This window comes from Ranitomeya variabilis, chromosome 3 (assembly GCF_051348905.1).
Source record: "Ranitomeya variabilis isolate aRanVar5 chromosome 3, aRanVar5.hap1, whole genome shotgun sequence".
Classification (NCBI taxonomy): domain Eukaryota; kingdom Metazoa; phylum Chordata; class Amphibia; order Anura; family Dendrobatidae; genus Ranitomeya; species Ranitomeya variabilis.
The window spans coordinates 164,317,831-164,333,187 of NC_135234.1; the positions used below are offsets into that span (position 1 = coordinate 164,317,831).

Sequence of the window (15,357 nt, forward strand, 5' to 3'; positions counted from 1 at the left end):
CTTTACAAAATTTTTAGGAAATATCAAAAAGAATATGTTCTAAACAAAAATCAACACTAAAAAAGTGAGCTACAAAATAATCCAACACTAAGTTAATGACATTTTCAATCATTGACTTGAAAATTATTTTTAAACTATATCGGGATTATTAAAACACAAATTAACTGTTCATTTATGAAATGAGATACAATATGATATTTCACAGACTAGAATTGTAGACTAGAACTAAATCTTTGGAATAAAGCAACTTTTAATTCCGAATAGGAAGTCCTTTTTTGTAAAAGATTAAACCTAAAACGACTGTTGTTATAACTGTTGAAAATCCAAAAAGAGTCAGTAAACTGCCAACAGAAGGTAAGTTTCTTTCCAAAAATGTAGTTGTAACTGGAATTGCTGGAATATCCTACAAAAAAGTGAGAAGAAAAAAGAACAAGTTAAACACAAATCAATTCTCAACATTCCAAAATATTTATTAAAGTGTAACTCCATTTCTGTAAAGGGAGTGGTTAAATTAGTCATGCTTAAAGGCATTGTCCCATGAACAAAGTACATTTTAATCACTAAATCTTGGAATAAAAATAGGTTCCACAACTGGATGTGGTAAAAGAAATGTTCCTGTGCTGAGAACGTGCAGGAACATGGTCAGCGCATACTCCAGCTCCTGACCAGAGATGGGCAGACACCTGGATGTTTGGGTCCGGCGGGTTCGGCTGAAGAGTTGCAAAAAGTTTGGGTCCGGGCACGAACATCCAGTGTTTGCCACACTATCATGTGCATGATACAGTGGCAAACACTGCTTCTGATAGGTGGTCAAATCATCCCCACCGGTCAGACAGCCATGGTTCCCCCACTGTCAAAAGACAGAATGAGCATGCGGCTGGGATCGGAGGTATACCTCCGGTCACTGATGTCAGCTGAAGGGGTTACTGCTCCCATCAGATGACGCCTGCTGCCGCTATAAACAGCGAGAGCAGGTGCCGCTGCTGGGAGTTTTCGTCAGCCGGCGCCTGTGCTGTAAATAAATAATAGAAAAATTTGGCATGGCTTCCCTCGTATTTTTGATAACCCGCCAGGCAAAACTCACAGCTGAGAGCTGTAACCCTCAGCTGTCAGCTTCAGTAAGGCTGGATATCAAGAATAGAGGGGTCTCTGAACTGTATTTTTTAATTAAATAAATAATTTTAAAAAACATTGTGGGTTCCCCCCCATTTTTGACAACCAGACAAGCTAAAGCAGACAGCTGGGGGCTGGTATACTCAGGCAGGTAAGCAGCTATGGATATTGGCCCTCCAGCCTAAAAATAGCAGCCCACTGCTGCCCAGAAAAGACACAGCTGTTAGATGCGCCAATTCTGGCGCTTTGCCCGACTCTTCCCATTTGCCCTGTAATGGTGGCAAGTGGGTTTCATATTTGTGGGGTTGATGTCACCTTTGTATTGTCAGGTGACGTTAAATCCATGGATTAGTAATGGAGAAGCGGATATAAGATACCTATCCATTAATAATTCAATAGTTGTATTGGAAATAAAGACAGCCAGAATAAAGTCTTTTATCGGAAATAAAACAAAACACCTGGGACTTGGGATGTGGGTCAATAAAGGGAATTTACTAGGCTTGTGAATGTATTATAATTGTCAATTTTTAGTTATATCACCTATATATAGTTTGTATCAATAAATCTGTTTTGTTTTACCAAAGCCAAAAGTGATTAGGGAACAGGGGTGTTAAAGGGAATCGGTCGGTAGGATCAATCCTCCTAAGCCGTCTATATGGGCACGCAGGTCATAGGAAGCTCAATAAAATGATACCTTGATATCTGCGATCTGATGTATTATTTAAGAGAAATCCATAGACTGCTGAGGAGAGTGATACCTGTATGCCTCATATCAGATGTGTTGTTGATAAATGTTCTTTTATCCCTTTATGTAAATGACCTTTTCCAGGCTTTGAGGAGGATGCTGTCTGGAAGAGAACTCTGCTTCCAGAGCTTGTTTTACATGAAGTAGGGGTTAGCAGTGAGATCTGTGATGGTTGCTCTCTGCTCTCCTGCAGAGCTGTGTGTGATTATACCAGACACATCTGCAAGTTCCTCTCAGCTTCAGCTTCCATCTCACAGGCAGACAGTGTTGTAATATTGCTGCAATACAGTAGAGCTGAGAGAGAAGCAAAAAATGTGTTTGCACGAAGACAAATTTAATTTCTCCGGTTCTGTGATAGTTACTTGTCTCACACTGGGAAATCCACCTTTTATTTAAAATAAGCTATGGAGGAAGAGTTATCTTCCAGGCAGCATCCTTCCCATAACCTGGAAGAGGTAATTTACATAACGTGATATAAGAAAATGTATTGACAACACATCTGGTATGAGGCATACAGGTATCACTCTCCTCAGCAGTCTATAACCTGCATGCCCATATTAATAGTTTAGATAGGTCAAATGTGACAGATTCCCTTCAATATAAAGGAAAATGAGGGAAGACTAGGGAAACAAGGTTGTACAGTGCACAACAATATCATCAGATTTGAGATCTATTTCATTTTGTTCTTTTGAAGTCTGCTAGTCACATTTGTGCTAATTTTGGAGTTTTGGATTTGAAAGAAAAATATAACAACTCAAACAAAAGGTTTTTCTTCATAAAGTTAATTAAGTGTAAGCTTAAATTTGGACAAACAATGCAGGGGATAAATAATCTGCATATAACAAACACTGCTGGAGAAATGCATCCTCTCTCTCAACAAGACGTTTCAAACAAGTGCGATACTTATGCACTATGTATTTATAATGCGGCCGCGAGTCACAGCAAGTTTAATGATCTGAGCTAACAGTGTCATAGGCATCCCTGACGCTAGAAGTTTAGATCACTAGACCTGAAGGGAAAGTGATTAATGTTCATAATAAAGCAATATTTTACACATGCATGACCATAATCTGACATATAGTAACCCAGGAATTCACTAACAAAGAATGTGGAATGACCGATATATGGGCTTTTAATTCTTAAGACCATTTTCAACATCATTTGCTATTCTGCAAGTGAAGGTAGCATCTGGTATGCCTTTTCCTGCTGTATTTATGTGTGCAATTCAATTTACTATCATTAGGCCATCAATATTAGATTAATGGGAAAGGGGAGACAATCAGCTTTTGCCATGAGTCATTTTGATGTGACAAGTTGAATGGTCTCTCTATTGAATACCAGTCAAAGCACCATATATTTACGACAGGTTGTGCCTGGTATTGAAATGCACTACAGATTTGTCCTATTCAAGTGAAATGAGAAATGATGCCAGATGCAACTGTTACTAAAAGTACAGTGCTGCGATGTATTGAGCCTTTTAAACACTACAAGCGGTGTGACTCCTGCCAAAGCAATGCAGCCCCTAAAGCTGATCACCGGTGGTGCTGAAAGGGGAAATTCTGACAATTAGATATTACAGGGATTTTTTAATATTATCCTTTAATACTGTTCCACAAAGCCTATTTCTTGCACATAAAATAGTATACCAAGACCGACTCTAGCTGGATCCCTAGGTACACAGTTTTGTATTGAACCAAGATAAGGGACCTAATATTCTGAAACATAATTCAGCTCTTACCAATGACTGTGGTTCTGTCATCAAAATATCATTCTCAGAAATTTTTCCCAGCTCAAATAAAATCTAAAACAGAATTAATAAGAAAAGTTATAGGATTTACAGCCAGACTGTGTAATAAAAATGTAATAACAATTATGCAAGAATAACGTCATTATTTTAGAAATGTATCAACATTTTATGAGTTAACAAATTAATTAGACAATACACATGCAGATAAATCACATTTACAGTATGTCAACTTTAAAAGGTTTATACGAAAAATAGCTATTGATAACTGAATTAATTATATCCAAACACTACTTCTTATTAGTAGGTTCATCTAATTCAGATACCATCCCTGATCACAGGGTTATTAAAAAAATGCATACAGCAATGCAATGATCAAATTCAATTTACCAGGTTCGACAAATTTTTGCCCAAAATTTGATTAGAACCAAATAGATTTTCTGTGAATTGCAATACTACAAAGCTTCTAATTGCCCTAAAAAGACATGTGCCACACTCTGACATCTCCTGTGTCCAACCCATTCAAGCTCTCTACCAGAAACAAAGCCTTAATAAAGTCAAATATACCTCACCAAAGAAACAGGTGATTCTTCTAGCTGCACTTTCAACAGGGGGGATGTATTAGTGCAGCGTGTATAAATATAAAATTTGACTAGTAAAACAGATGTGGAAAAAAAAGTGTTTGCAACATGCCCAATTTGTTAGGGAATTTCTTTAGTGGTTTTTAAAAAAACAATTACCCCACACCTCTTCACAGAATTGCACAAGAAATGCAAAAATTCAGTAAAGTTGCTTGTGATATGTAAGTAAATCCACTTTGACTGACATAGGTTTCATTTTTTATTTGGTAAAAACTATTGTGCTTGCTTGCTGCTGCTTTCTATTACGTTAAAATTAACAAAACATATGTTGTCATTATTATTTGAATGCAGCAAGTTAGATGCCAGGTACACCACTCTCTGTAATTGTTGCTGCTGGTACCTCACCTATCTCTCTCTCTCCCTACTAATTGCATTTTTGTATTATTCACATACTACTATAATTATCTTCATTGCTGCAGGTATACAACACCTTACTAACTGGAGAATTTGTCCAATTTTCTAGAGCTTTCTATTCCCAACTTTATTGCTCAGCTTTGAGCATTGACATCCTCTCACTATCTTATATCACTCTAAAATTGCTGCTGCATTCCCTACCTAGGCGTGTAAACTGGCTGGATAGTACCTCCTGATTGGCTGCACTACAACATGTGATGTGACAGCTGCAAGGCATTATGGGGACACCAGCACGATCATGCCTGAGGTCATTTCAGCCTTCACTGGCTGTTTCAATCTTCCACAATGTGTGAAAAGGCGGAAAACATTGTGGGTTTTTTTGTGATCCACACAAATCAAATCACAATTAGTTGAATTCACCAGGATCTACAAATATCATGAAATTTGACTGAAATTCAATTAGCACTGAAGTGATTTGCTCATCTCTTGTCAGCATAGAACCATAACAATAACCATTAAAGGGAAACTGTCAGCAGGATTTTGCTATGTAATCTGAGGACAGCATAAGGTAGAAGTTAAAACACAGAATCCAACAATGTGTCATATATCAAGCTGTGTGATGTTGTTTACCAAGACTTAAGATTTAATCACCTGGTGATTATTATTGCAGTGACTAGCTGGCACACACTTTCAGGTCTGACTCTGCCACCTTCTGTGATAAGCAGCCCACTGTCTTTAAACATGTACACTGAAAGGCTGGTATGTGTGGGGTTAAATTTCTTAGCTATGCTGCATTTCTAAATCTAAAAACTCAAAAAAAAACCTCAAAAGTAAAAAATGCTGCACACAGTAAACTAACTAATACATCACTGGATTCAGGGTCACTTTGCCTACATCAAGCAAAAACCTGCTGACAGATTCCCTTTAATATCTTTAGGATTATAGAACAATTTGAACTAAACCTTATCATAAAGCATCTATACCTATTCTCAATAATGCTTTTAGGTTTTAATAAACCCACATTTCCCTAAAAAATTAGGCTAAGTGTAACAAAAGGCAAATACATAAATATATACAGTACGGAGCAAAAGTTTGGACACATTTTCTCATTTAAAGATTTTTCCGTATTTTCATGACTATGAAAATTGTACATTCACACTGAAAGCATCAAAACTATGAATTAACACATGTGGAATTATATACTTAACAAAAAAGTGTAAAACATAAAAAAATATGTCTTATATTCTTAAAAAATTGGGAAAACTTTGAAACTGTCCCCAAGCGCAGTTGCAAAAACCATCAAGCGCTACAAAGAAACTGGCTCACATGAGGACCGCCCCAGGAAAGGAAGACCAAGAGTCACCTCTGCTTCTGAGGATCAGTCGCACCCCATCACTCTCTTTCATGGTCAAATAGCCCTTACACAGCTTGGAGGAGTGTTTGGGGTCATTGTCCTGTTGAAAAATAAGTGATGGTCCAACTAAATGCAAACCAGAGGGAATAGCATGCCGCTGCAAGATGCTGTGGTAGCCATGCTGGTTCAGTATGCCTTCAATTTTGAATAAATCCCCAACAGTGTCACCAGCAAAGCACCCCCACACTATCACACCTCCTCCTCCATGCTTCACGGCGGGAACCAGGCATGTAGAGTCCATCCGTTCACCTTTTCTACGTCGCACTAAGACACGGTGGTTGGAACCAAACATCTCACATTTGGACTCATCAGACCAAAGCACAGATTTGAACTGGTCTAATGTCCATTCCTTGTGTTCTTTAGCCCAAACAAGTCTCTTCTGCTTGTTGCCTGTCCTTAGCAGCGGTTTCCTAGCAGCTATTTTACCATGAAGGCCTGCTGCACAAAGTCTCCACTTAACAGTTGTTGTAGAGATGTGTCTGCTGCTAGAACTCTGTGTGGCATTGACCTGGTCTCTAATCTGAGCTGCTAACCTGCAATTTCTGAGGCTGGTGACTCGGATAAATTTATCCTCAGAAGCAGAGGTGACTCTTGGTCTTCCTTTCCTGGGGTGATCCTCATGTGAGCCAGTTTCTTTGTAGCGCTTGATGGTTTTTGCCATTGCACTTTTGGACAAAGTTTGCCCAATTTTTCGGACTGACTGACCTTCATTTCTTAAAGTAATGATGGTCACTCGTTTTTCTTTACTTAGCTGCTTTTTTCTTGCCATAATACAAATTCTAACAGTCTATTCAGTAAAACTAGCAGCTGTGTATCCACCAGTCTTCTGCACAACACAACTGATGGTCCCAACCCCATTTATAAGGCAAGAAATCCCACTTATTAAACCTGAAAGGGCACAACTGTGAAGTGAAAACCATTTCCGGTGACTACCTCTTGAAGCTCATCAAGAGAATGCCAAGAGTGTGCAAAGCAGTCATCAAAGCAAAAGGTGGCTACTTTGAAGAACCTTGAATATAATACATATTTTCAGTTGTTTCACACTTTTTTGTTAAGTATATATTTCCACATGTGTTAATTCATAGTTTTGATGCCTTCAGTGTGAATTTACAATTTTCATAGTCATGAAAATACAGAAAAATCTTTAAATGAGAAGGTGTGTCCAAACTTTTGATCTGTACTGTAAATGTGATTATTTCTTATCAGTAAAATCTAAAAACTATAAAACTGTGCAAAAGGGACATACCGTATTTTTCAGAATATAAGACAAACTTGTTTCCCCCCAAAAATTGGGAGGAAAATGGGGGTATGTCTTATAATCTGAATGTAGCTTACCTTGCTGTGGTGGAGAGGGGTCACAGGAGGGTTGCTGCTGCAGGAGGCCAGCGGCGACAGTAGTGGGATGATGCTGAGGACCCCACGGTGTGTATCGGCTGTGCAAGGCTACGGGCCCTGGGCTTTTAGCAGAGTCTCCTTTACATTGCTTTTCCTGCAGTAGGCTTTGGGAAAATGGCTACCGGAGGCAGTGCCTGAGCAGATTAAGATCTCGGGAAAAGGGACCTGCAGCATTGCCCTCAATCCTGTAGCCACCGTTACCAGCCTCCCACAGGAGTGACTCTGCCTCCCGTGACCCCGCTCCTCCACAGTCACCCCCCATAAAAGTATCATAAAATTGGACTATAAGATGCACCACCATTTTATTTACCAATTTTTCCTCTTTTGCTCCCTAAAATTGAGGGTGCATTTTATGGTCCTGTGCGTCTTATAGTCTGCAAAATACTGTACATCACAAGTGCTATATTGTGGTGCTTACACTAGTTGAGTTTTTTTGTAACCTCAATCTCAGTATCGGAGCTGCGCTAGTCTGGAAAGGTTAAAAAAAGTTCTCAGTATGCAGAGTGTACTCTTCACTGCACTTATAATGATCATTTAACACTTATCAATAATCAATGACCCCAAAGAAAATATAAAATTAGACCTCTCTAGCAGCTCTTTCTCCAGCTTGGATTGCTCCTTCGAGATATCCACTCCACTCTGTGGCTGTCTCTGTGCCTGCAAAAAAGAGCCGACCAAAAGGTTGTCGTAGAACCCTTAAAAAAAGAGGAGAAAGTTATTCAATTTCTGGGATATACCTATGTATATTATAATGGTATTTCTATCAGCAGCCTTATATTTCACTAATGATATTGTCACAGGTTTACTGCGACAGAGAGGAGCCAGACTGCAGCGCCTGATTTCACCTACTCCTGCGCTGATTAGAAGCATTTCACATTCTTATTAATCAATGTAAATTGTTTTGGCAGTGCAGGGGTTAATCTGCCCTGTTGAGAGCTCCTGGAGTGTTTAGGTTCTCAGCTGTGCACTGTTAGCCACTCACATTTCCTATATAATCTGGGCCCTGGCTAGCACTTAATGTCAGAGTAGCTTATGCTGCATGGCTGGAAGTTGTTAGTGTTTATTATAGGAGAAGGCATTTGTTGGGTTTATCTGTGACTGTTACTAGGTTTTGAGAGTGTGATAATTCCCTTTCTTCTCCTACTTTGGTTTAACCCCATCCTCCATTCCCCAGTGTTATATGTGTGAGTATATTTGTATGTTTTTCGTATTTTTCGTTACCCGTTAGTATTACCTTGCTAGTCTGATTGGTGTACTACGGTATACTACTACTCCCCTCTTCCCTGGGTGGGGGAAGGGTACAGACTGACGGATGGTTCAGGAGCTAAGAATGTTCATAGGGCTTATGTGACATAACAACCGCACGTGAGCCTCGGGAATGCAAGTCCTGACACCGTTGGAACAGCACCAGCATGGTAGGTGAGTATAAGTGTTTTTACTTTCATGAGGTAAACATTCAGATTGAGAAGGGGGTTGTCCTAGTAGTGGACAACCCCTTTAAGTGTAAAAGATGCACATTTTTTCTCTTCTTTTTATGAAAGATGATAAGATAAAAGGATGTAAATGCCATTATAAAAATGCCATTGTTTGGTAAGAGTTAACTCTAAAACTTACCTTCCATACTGAGTCAGGATTCCTGGTGGAAAATAAGCCGTATAACATCCCCCAGAATACTGTTCCTCACACCAGTTCTTTTCCTCATAATGCACCGGCTGTTAATAGACTTACAGTTATGTACTTAAAATAGATTTCTACTCTTTTTTTAAAGGGTCGAAACCCGTTTTGTTGACACACAATAGTAAGACATCGGTATTAAAAAATTCTCTATTGTATTCATTGTTTTAGCAAGTTAATAAACATTGGTATCAAGTGCAAAGATAGACTCAAAGATCACAGTGCTTGGAATACTGCTGATCAGACTTTGTTAGTATATTGTACCAATTTCAGTGTATTAGTTAGTTCTCATTCCGAGATTTTTCCCCTAAGATTAAAAATGGTGCTGCCACTTAAGTGGATTGTCCAGGACTTATTTATTTGCAACCAATCCTTAGGACAGGTCATTAATATCACATCTTTGGAGGTCTAACACCAATCACACCAATTAGCTGTTTGCAGCCACCAGTGTATGCACTGTACAGAGCGGAACAGCATGGCTCTGTAGACTGTTTAGGGGCTGATATACAGTGGGTACAGAAAGTATTCAGACCCCTTAAAATTTTTCACTCTTTGGTTCATTGCAGCCATTTGGTAAATTCAAAAAAGTTCATTTTTTTCTCATTAATGTGCACTCTGCACCCCATCTTGACTGAAAAAAAACCTGAAATGTAGTAATTTTTGCAAATGTATTAATAATTAAAACTGAAATATCACATGGTCATAAGTATTCAGACCCTTTGCTAAGTATTGAGCAGAAGCACCCTTTTGAGCTAGTACAGCCATGAGTCTTCTGGGGAATGATGCAACAAGTTTTTCACACTTGAATTTGGGGATCCTCTGCCATTCTTCCTTGCAGATCCTCTCCAGTTCCGTCAGGTTGGATGGTGAACGTTGGTGGACAACAATTTTCAGGTCTCTCCAGAGATGCTTAATTGGGTTTAGGTCAGGGCTCTGACTGGGCCAGTCAAGAATGATCACAGAGTTGTTCTGAAGTCACTCCTTTGTTATTTTAGCTTAGGGTCATTGTCTTGTTGGAAGGTGAACCTTCGGCGAAGTCAGAGATCCAGAGCAGTCTGGAAGAGGTTTTCATCCAAGATATCTCTGCACTTGACTGCATTCATGTTTCCTTCAATGACAACCAGTCGTCTAGTCCCTGCAGCTGAAAAACATACCCATAGCATGATGCTGCCACCACCGTGTTTCACTGTTGGGATTGTATTGGGCAGGTGATGAACAGTGCCAGGTTTTCTCCTCACATAACGCTTAGAATTATCACCAAAAAAGTCTATCTTCGTCTCATCAGACCAGAGAATCTTATTTCTCATAGTCTGTAAGTCCTTCATGTGTGTTTTAGCAAACTCTATGCGTGCTTTCATATGTCTTGCACTGAGGAGAGGCTTCTGTTGGGCCACTCTGCCATAAAGGCTGGTGGAGGGCTGCAGTGATAGCTGACTTTGTGGAACTTTCTTCCATCTCCCTACTGCATCTGTGGAGCTCAGCCACAGTGATCTTGGGGCTCTTCTTTACCTCTCTCATCAAGGATCTTCTCGCACAATTGCTCAGTTTGGCTGGTCGGCCAGGTCTAGGAAGACTTCTGGTGGTCCCAAACTTCTTCCATTTAAGGATTAAGGAGGCCACTGTGCTCTTAGGAACCTTGAGTACTGCAGAAATTCTGTTGTAACCTTGGACAGATGTGTGCCTTGCCACAATTCTGTCTCCTAGCTTCTTGACCAGTTCCTTTGACCTCATGACTCTTTTGGTCTGACATGCACTGTGAGCTGTGAGGTCTTATATAGACAGGTGTGTGCCTTTCCAAATCATGTCCTATAGGTTTAATTAAACACATCTGGACTCCAATGAAGGAGTAGAACCATCTCAAGGAGGATCACAGGGAAATAGACCACATGTGAACTAAATATGAGTGTCTGAGCAAAGGGTATGAATACTTATGTCTCTGGAGAGACTGGAAAAAGGCCGTCCACCAACATTCACCACCCAAGCTGACGGAACTGGAGAGGATTTTCAAGGAAGAATGGCAGAGGATCTCCAAATCCAGGTGTGAAAAACTTGTTGCATCATTCATCAGAAGACTCATGGCTGTACTAACTCAAAAGGGTGTTTCTACTCAAAACTGGGAAAATTGTCTGAATACTTATGACCATGCAATATTTCAGTTTTTCTTTTTAATAAATTTTCAAAAATTACTACATTTCTGTTTTTTTCAGTCAAGATTGGGGGCAGAGTGTACATTAATGAGAAAAAAAATGAACTTTTTTTAATTTACCAAATGGCTGCAATGAAACAAAGAGTGAAAAATTTAAAGGGTTCTGAATACTTTCCGTACCCACTGTATGCTGCAATAGCTCGATGATGTAATTCAGTTCTAGCAGCCATTCAAAGGGGCATCGCAAATCTTTGGCCCATCCATTTAAGGAGAGGCAACTTTTTATATGCAATAAGTTTTTCTTAAAATTCATAAAATCATTGCGAGTTGCACTGTGATCATACATGCAATATTCTTATGTATTTTATGGAAGTAATTTGTGGGCATCTACTGATTTTATCCTTTATGGATCACAACACTATTTACCCATTTTTCTTTGTTTTTTTTATCTCTATTGGCACCTTTATTAGCATAAAGTTCTTACTGTAATATATTAACCCTTGTTAAGCACCAGTATAAAAAGCTTGTAATGAAATAAATGACCTTACATGTAAGGCTTCCTCAGACTCCAATACTCTTGCATACAGCTCGCATATCTTTCTTTTTCTAAACAAAAAAGGTAGGACACTTTTATTAAATGCAAGTTTGTTTATAACAAGTGGACACATGTTTCTAGTGATAAAGTATATGTTACCTTTTGAACTCCGATAAATGTACGAGGGTGAGTCAAAAATGCCACACTATGGTTATATTAAAATGTCTGTTTACTGCACTGTCTTATCAGAGCTTTCCGTATGAGACTGATGTATCTGCAATCACTGGCGTTTCAGGTTTTAATATGTTATATCAGTTCATTTGTGACTGTAATGTGAGAAACAATGGCTCCTCACTTGTAATTTGCAAGAAAGATGAGCAGCTTACTGTAATTAAATATTTTGTGGTATGAGGGTATGTCTGGTGCCTTTATTTATCGAACACTTTGAGGACAGTATGAAAAAAGACTTTTGACATGAAAAAATGTACATTAATATGGTGGTTCAGTGGTTAGCACTAGTCCTGCAGAACTGGGGTCCTGGGTTCAAATCCCACCAAGGACAACATCTGCAAGGAGTTTGTATGTTCTCCTCATGTTTGTGTGGGCTCCCTCAGGATTCTCCGGTTTCCTCCTACACTGCAAAGACATACTGATTGGGAAATTAGACAGTGAGCCTCAAAGGGGACAGTGCCGGTAATGTCTGTAAAGCGCTGTGGAATTAATGGCGCTATGAAGAAGAGCCAGATGCCCTTCCTTGACTGAAGACAACATTAAGAGTGCATGTGAACTGATCCTGTTGGATAAATCAGTGACAGTAGACTATTTCCTCTGAAAGAAGCTCTCCTAGGATGGAGATTCAATTTTAATTAAAAAGTGAATACAGTGGGGCACTCGTGGCTCACAGCTCAGTCTAAAATACTTTTAAAGAGGAAATATCAAAGTTTGATGACAGATTAATAAAGTGTAGGGAAATCAGGGACATTATGTAAAAAATGATGTACAAATCTGTTCTGAAAGTTGATTATAATAGATTTTACAATCAGAGTGTACATAATTTTTGACTCTCCCGCTTATAAACTTTATACAACATAAACATAATATAATGCCTATATTATTATCTGGCAAAAGTAAAACATAGTTCTTGCCAAAACGGCTGTTGATTATACTGACAAAATATTTATTTTTATTTATTTAGTTAAATACAATAATGACTTTACATTGTCATAAAAAGTAAAAATACAATAAAGCTTATTCACATGACTGCATTACAAATTCATTATTCATTCCATTAATCTGTTATTCTGTATCAATGCAGGCCTCTGATATTACACAGAAGCACACAAAGACTTTTATTCAAAAAAGTGTGTCAAGTTCTGTCACATGTGTACATAAAAGCTGGAATACCAAAAAATGCAATATGATCTTATCTACTTTACAAAGGAAAAAGTAAAATAAGGGTTTGATCACCTTTATTAACTTGTAAGCAAAGATGACTGCTGCTGATCCACCAAACAGATAGTAAGCAAACAAGTTTGCTTAAGTTTTGCCACATATTATGGTACAGAACTTTGGGCTGCGAGGTCAGTTGGCATACAAGGACTTATATGGGTAAGATCCCTCTATATGGCTCTGTGATATTTATTTGATGATGGGTGTCTAAGTGCACTTTCAGCAATAGTGGCAATTTTTATTCCTATGTGGAGTGTTTACAATTGAAGTGTTCTTATTATTGGCCATCTTGCAGTGGGATTACCATAATATACAATGTTATGGCATAGTGTCCATAGGAGGTTAACTTCCCGGTCCATATAATTTGTGTTTGCCTATGACCTTGTATTGTTCGTGTCCTTCATTCTCGGAATTCCTTTGTCCATGTAATTTTCTCTTAACTATTTATTATGATGTTTTGATATAATTTAATTAAAGATTTTTGTAATGATTTTAAACAGGTTATCTGTACTCCTTTTTCTCGTTGTCTGCACACATATAATGTTATGCAGGTATTTGTTTATAGGGTAAAATAAAGTACCTCAAAACATCAAATGGTGGAACAATCAGTTCCTTTAGTTCCATAATCCAACAAACCCATAAGGGCTACACTGACAAGAGAAAGGGTAACAATGTTTTGAACTTTTAACTTTTGGGCTCCATATCTCAACAGTCACTACTTCTTCATATGTGAGACTACCATCATTTTATAGACAATCATCTTAGCTATCTCATACATAAATTTGACTTACAAATTTTTAGCATATGATTAGTTATGCAGAATCTTGTCATGTCACCGCATTGTTACTGTTTTGCTCCTGTCTCTTGGAAAAGAAAACTACAACATGTGAGCGCCATGCCAGTTGGAAGTCCGTCCATTCAAAAGCCAAGAGGTGGACGTCAAGGCAAAATTTGGAAGTCAACAAGTTGGCTCATCACAAGGTCTGTCAGTTCTGGTAGATCACATGCTTCATAATAGTGAGGTCACAGATATTCATGCAAGCACCGTGTGATGCACGATACACAAGTCTGGAATGGAGGCTCAAAAAAAGGTGAAGAAGCCTTGAGTTCAATATTATCATAAGAAGCGTTGTCTCGAGTTTGCAAAAGAGTATGAAAAGTGGACAGTAGAATATTAGAAGCTGGTGATTTGGTGTGATGAGATGAAAGTCAATAGATTAGGCTCTGATAGGTGCAAATGGGTCTGAAAGAAACAAGGGAAATGGGGACTAACAAATCGAGAAATTTAAAGAACTGTCAAGTTTGGTGGATGAAGCCTGATGAGATGGGATTGTTTCAAAGCCAAAGCTGTTGGATATTTGACCAGGATCGATGGGGGTCTCAATGCTGAGCTATATGTGAGTATTCTACAAGACAAGTTACTTTAAACATTTGAGTACTATAGCAGCAGGACAATGACCCAAAGCATACATCAAGATTGGCGAAGAAATGGTTCAGTGATAGTGAAGTAGAGGTGCAGGATTCCCAGTTCCCAGACCTCAACCCAATCAAACACTTGTAGGTAGACTTGAAGAAAAAACTGTTTACATACCCAAGTAAGTCGACCACTATGCACAAACTTTGGGAATGTGTCAGAGAGACCTAAGATCAGATTTTGGTAGATACATGCTTGAATCTGACAGAGAGCATGACCAGAAGAATTCTGGAAGTGTTGAAAACCAAGGGTGGATTTACAAAATACTGACAAAATAATAAAAATAAAAATTTAGATTTTAAGGGGCAAAACAGTAACAATGCAGTGACAAGACAAGAACCTGCATAACAAATCATAAGCTAAATAGTTACAAGTCAAATTTATGTATGAGATAGCCAAGATGATTGTCTATAAAATCATCTTAGGCTCACATTTGAAGTAGAAGTAGATGGTGAGATAAGGAGGCTGAAAGTCAAACGTTCAAAACATTTTTACCTTTTTGGTCATCAGTGTCTGTGTTCCACTGTATAAGGTAAAAGATATTATCTTTATAAACATAAAATGCATGAAACACATGAAAAAATAAACAAGAGAATATATTAGGGTAATTAATTTATTCGCATATACAGTAATATGGAGCTATACTAATAAAATTTGAACTGTAAACAATCAA

At 38.4% G+C, this 15,357-nt stretch overlaps 1 protein-coding gene across 1 annotated transcript in view; it reads right to left on the reverse strand.

Annotated features, from left to right (window-relative positions):
- Positions 1 to 241: 241 nt before the first annotated feature.
- LOC143815527 (amine oxidase [flavin-containing] B-like) overlaps positions 242 to 15,357 on the reverse strand; it is a 173,929-nt gene continuing 158,813 nt past the window's right edge. The window contains exons 11-15 of the mRNA XM_077294813.1: positions 11,775 to 11,832; positions 9,021 to 9,118; positions 7,990 to 8,101; positions 3,597 to 3,659; positions 242 to 403 (exon numbers count right to left, since the gene is read on the reverse strand). Of these exons, the coding sequence (XP_077150928.1) occupies positions 251 to 403; positions 3,597 to 3,659; positions 7,990 to 8,101; positions 9,021 to 9,118; positions 11,775 to 11,832 (484 nt within the window). The 3' untranslated portion in view covers positions 242 to 250. The remainder of the gene's footprint in view (positions 404 to 3,596; positions 3,660 to 7,989; positions 8,102 to 9,020; positions 9,119 to 11,774; positions 11,833 to 15,357) is intronic.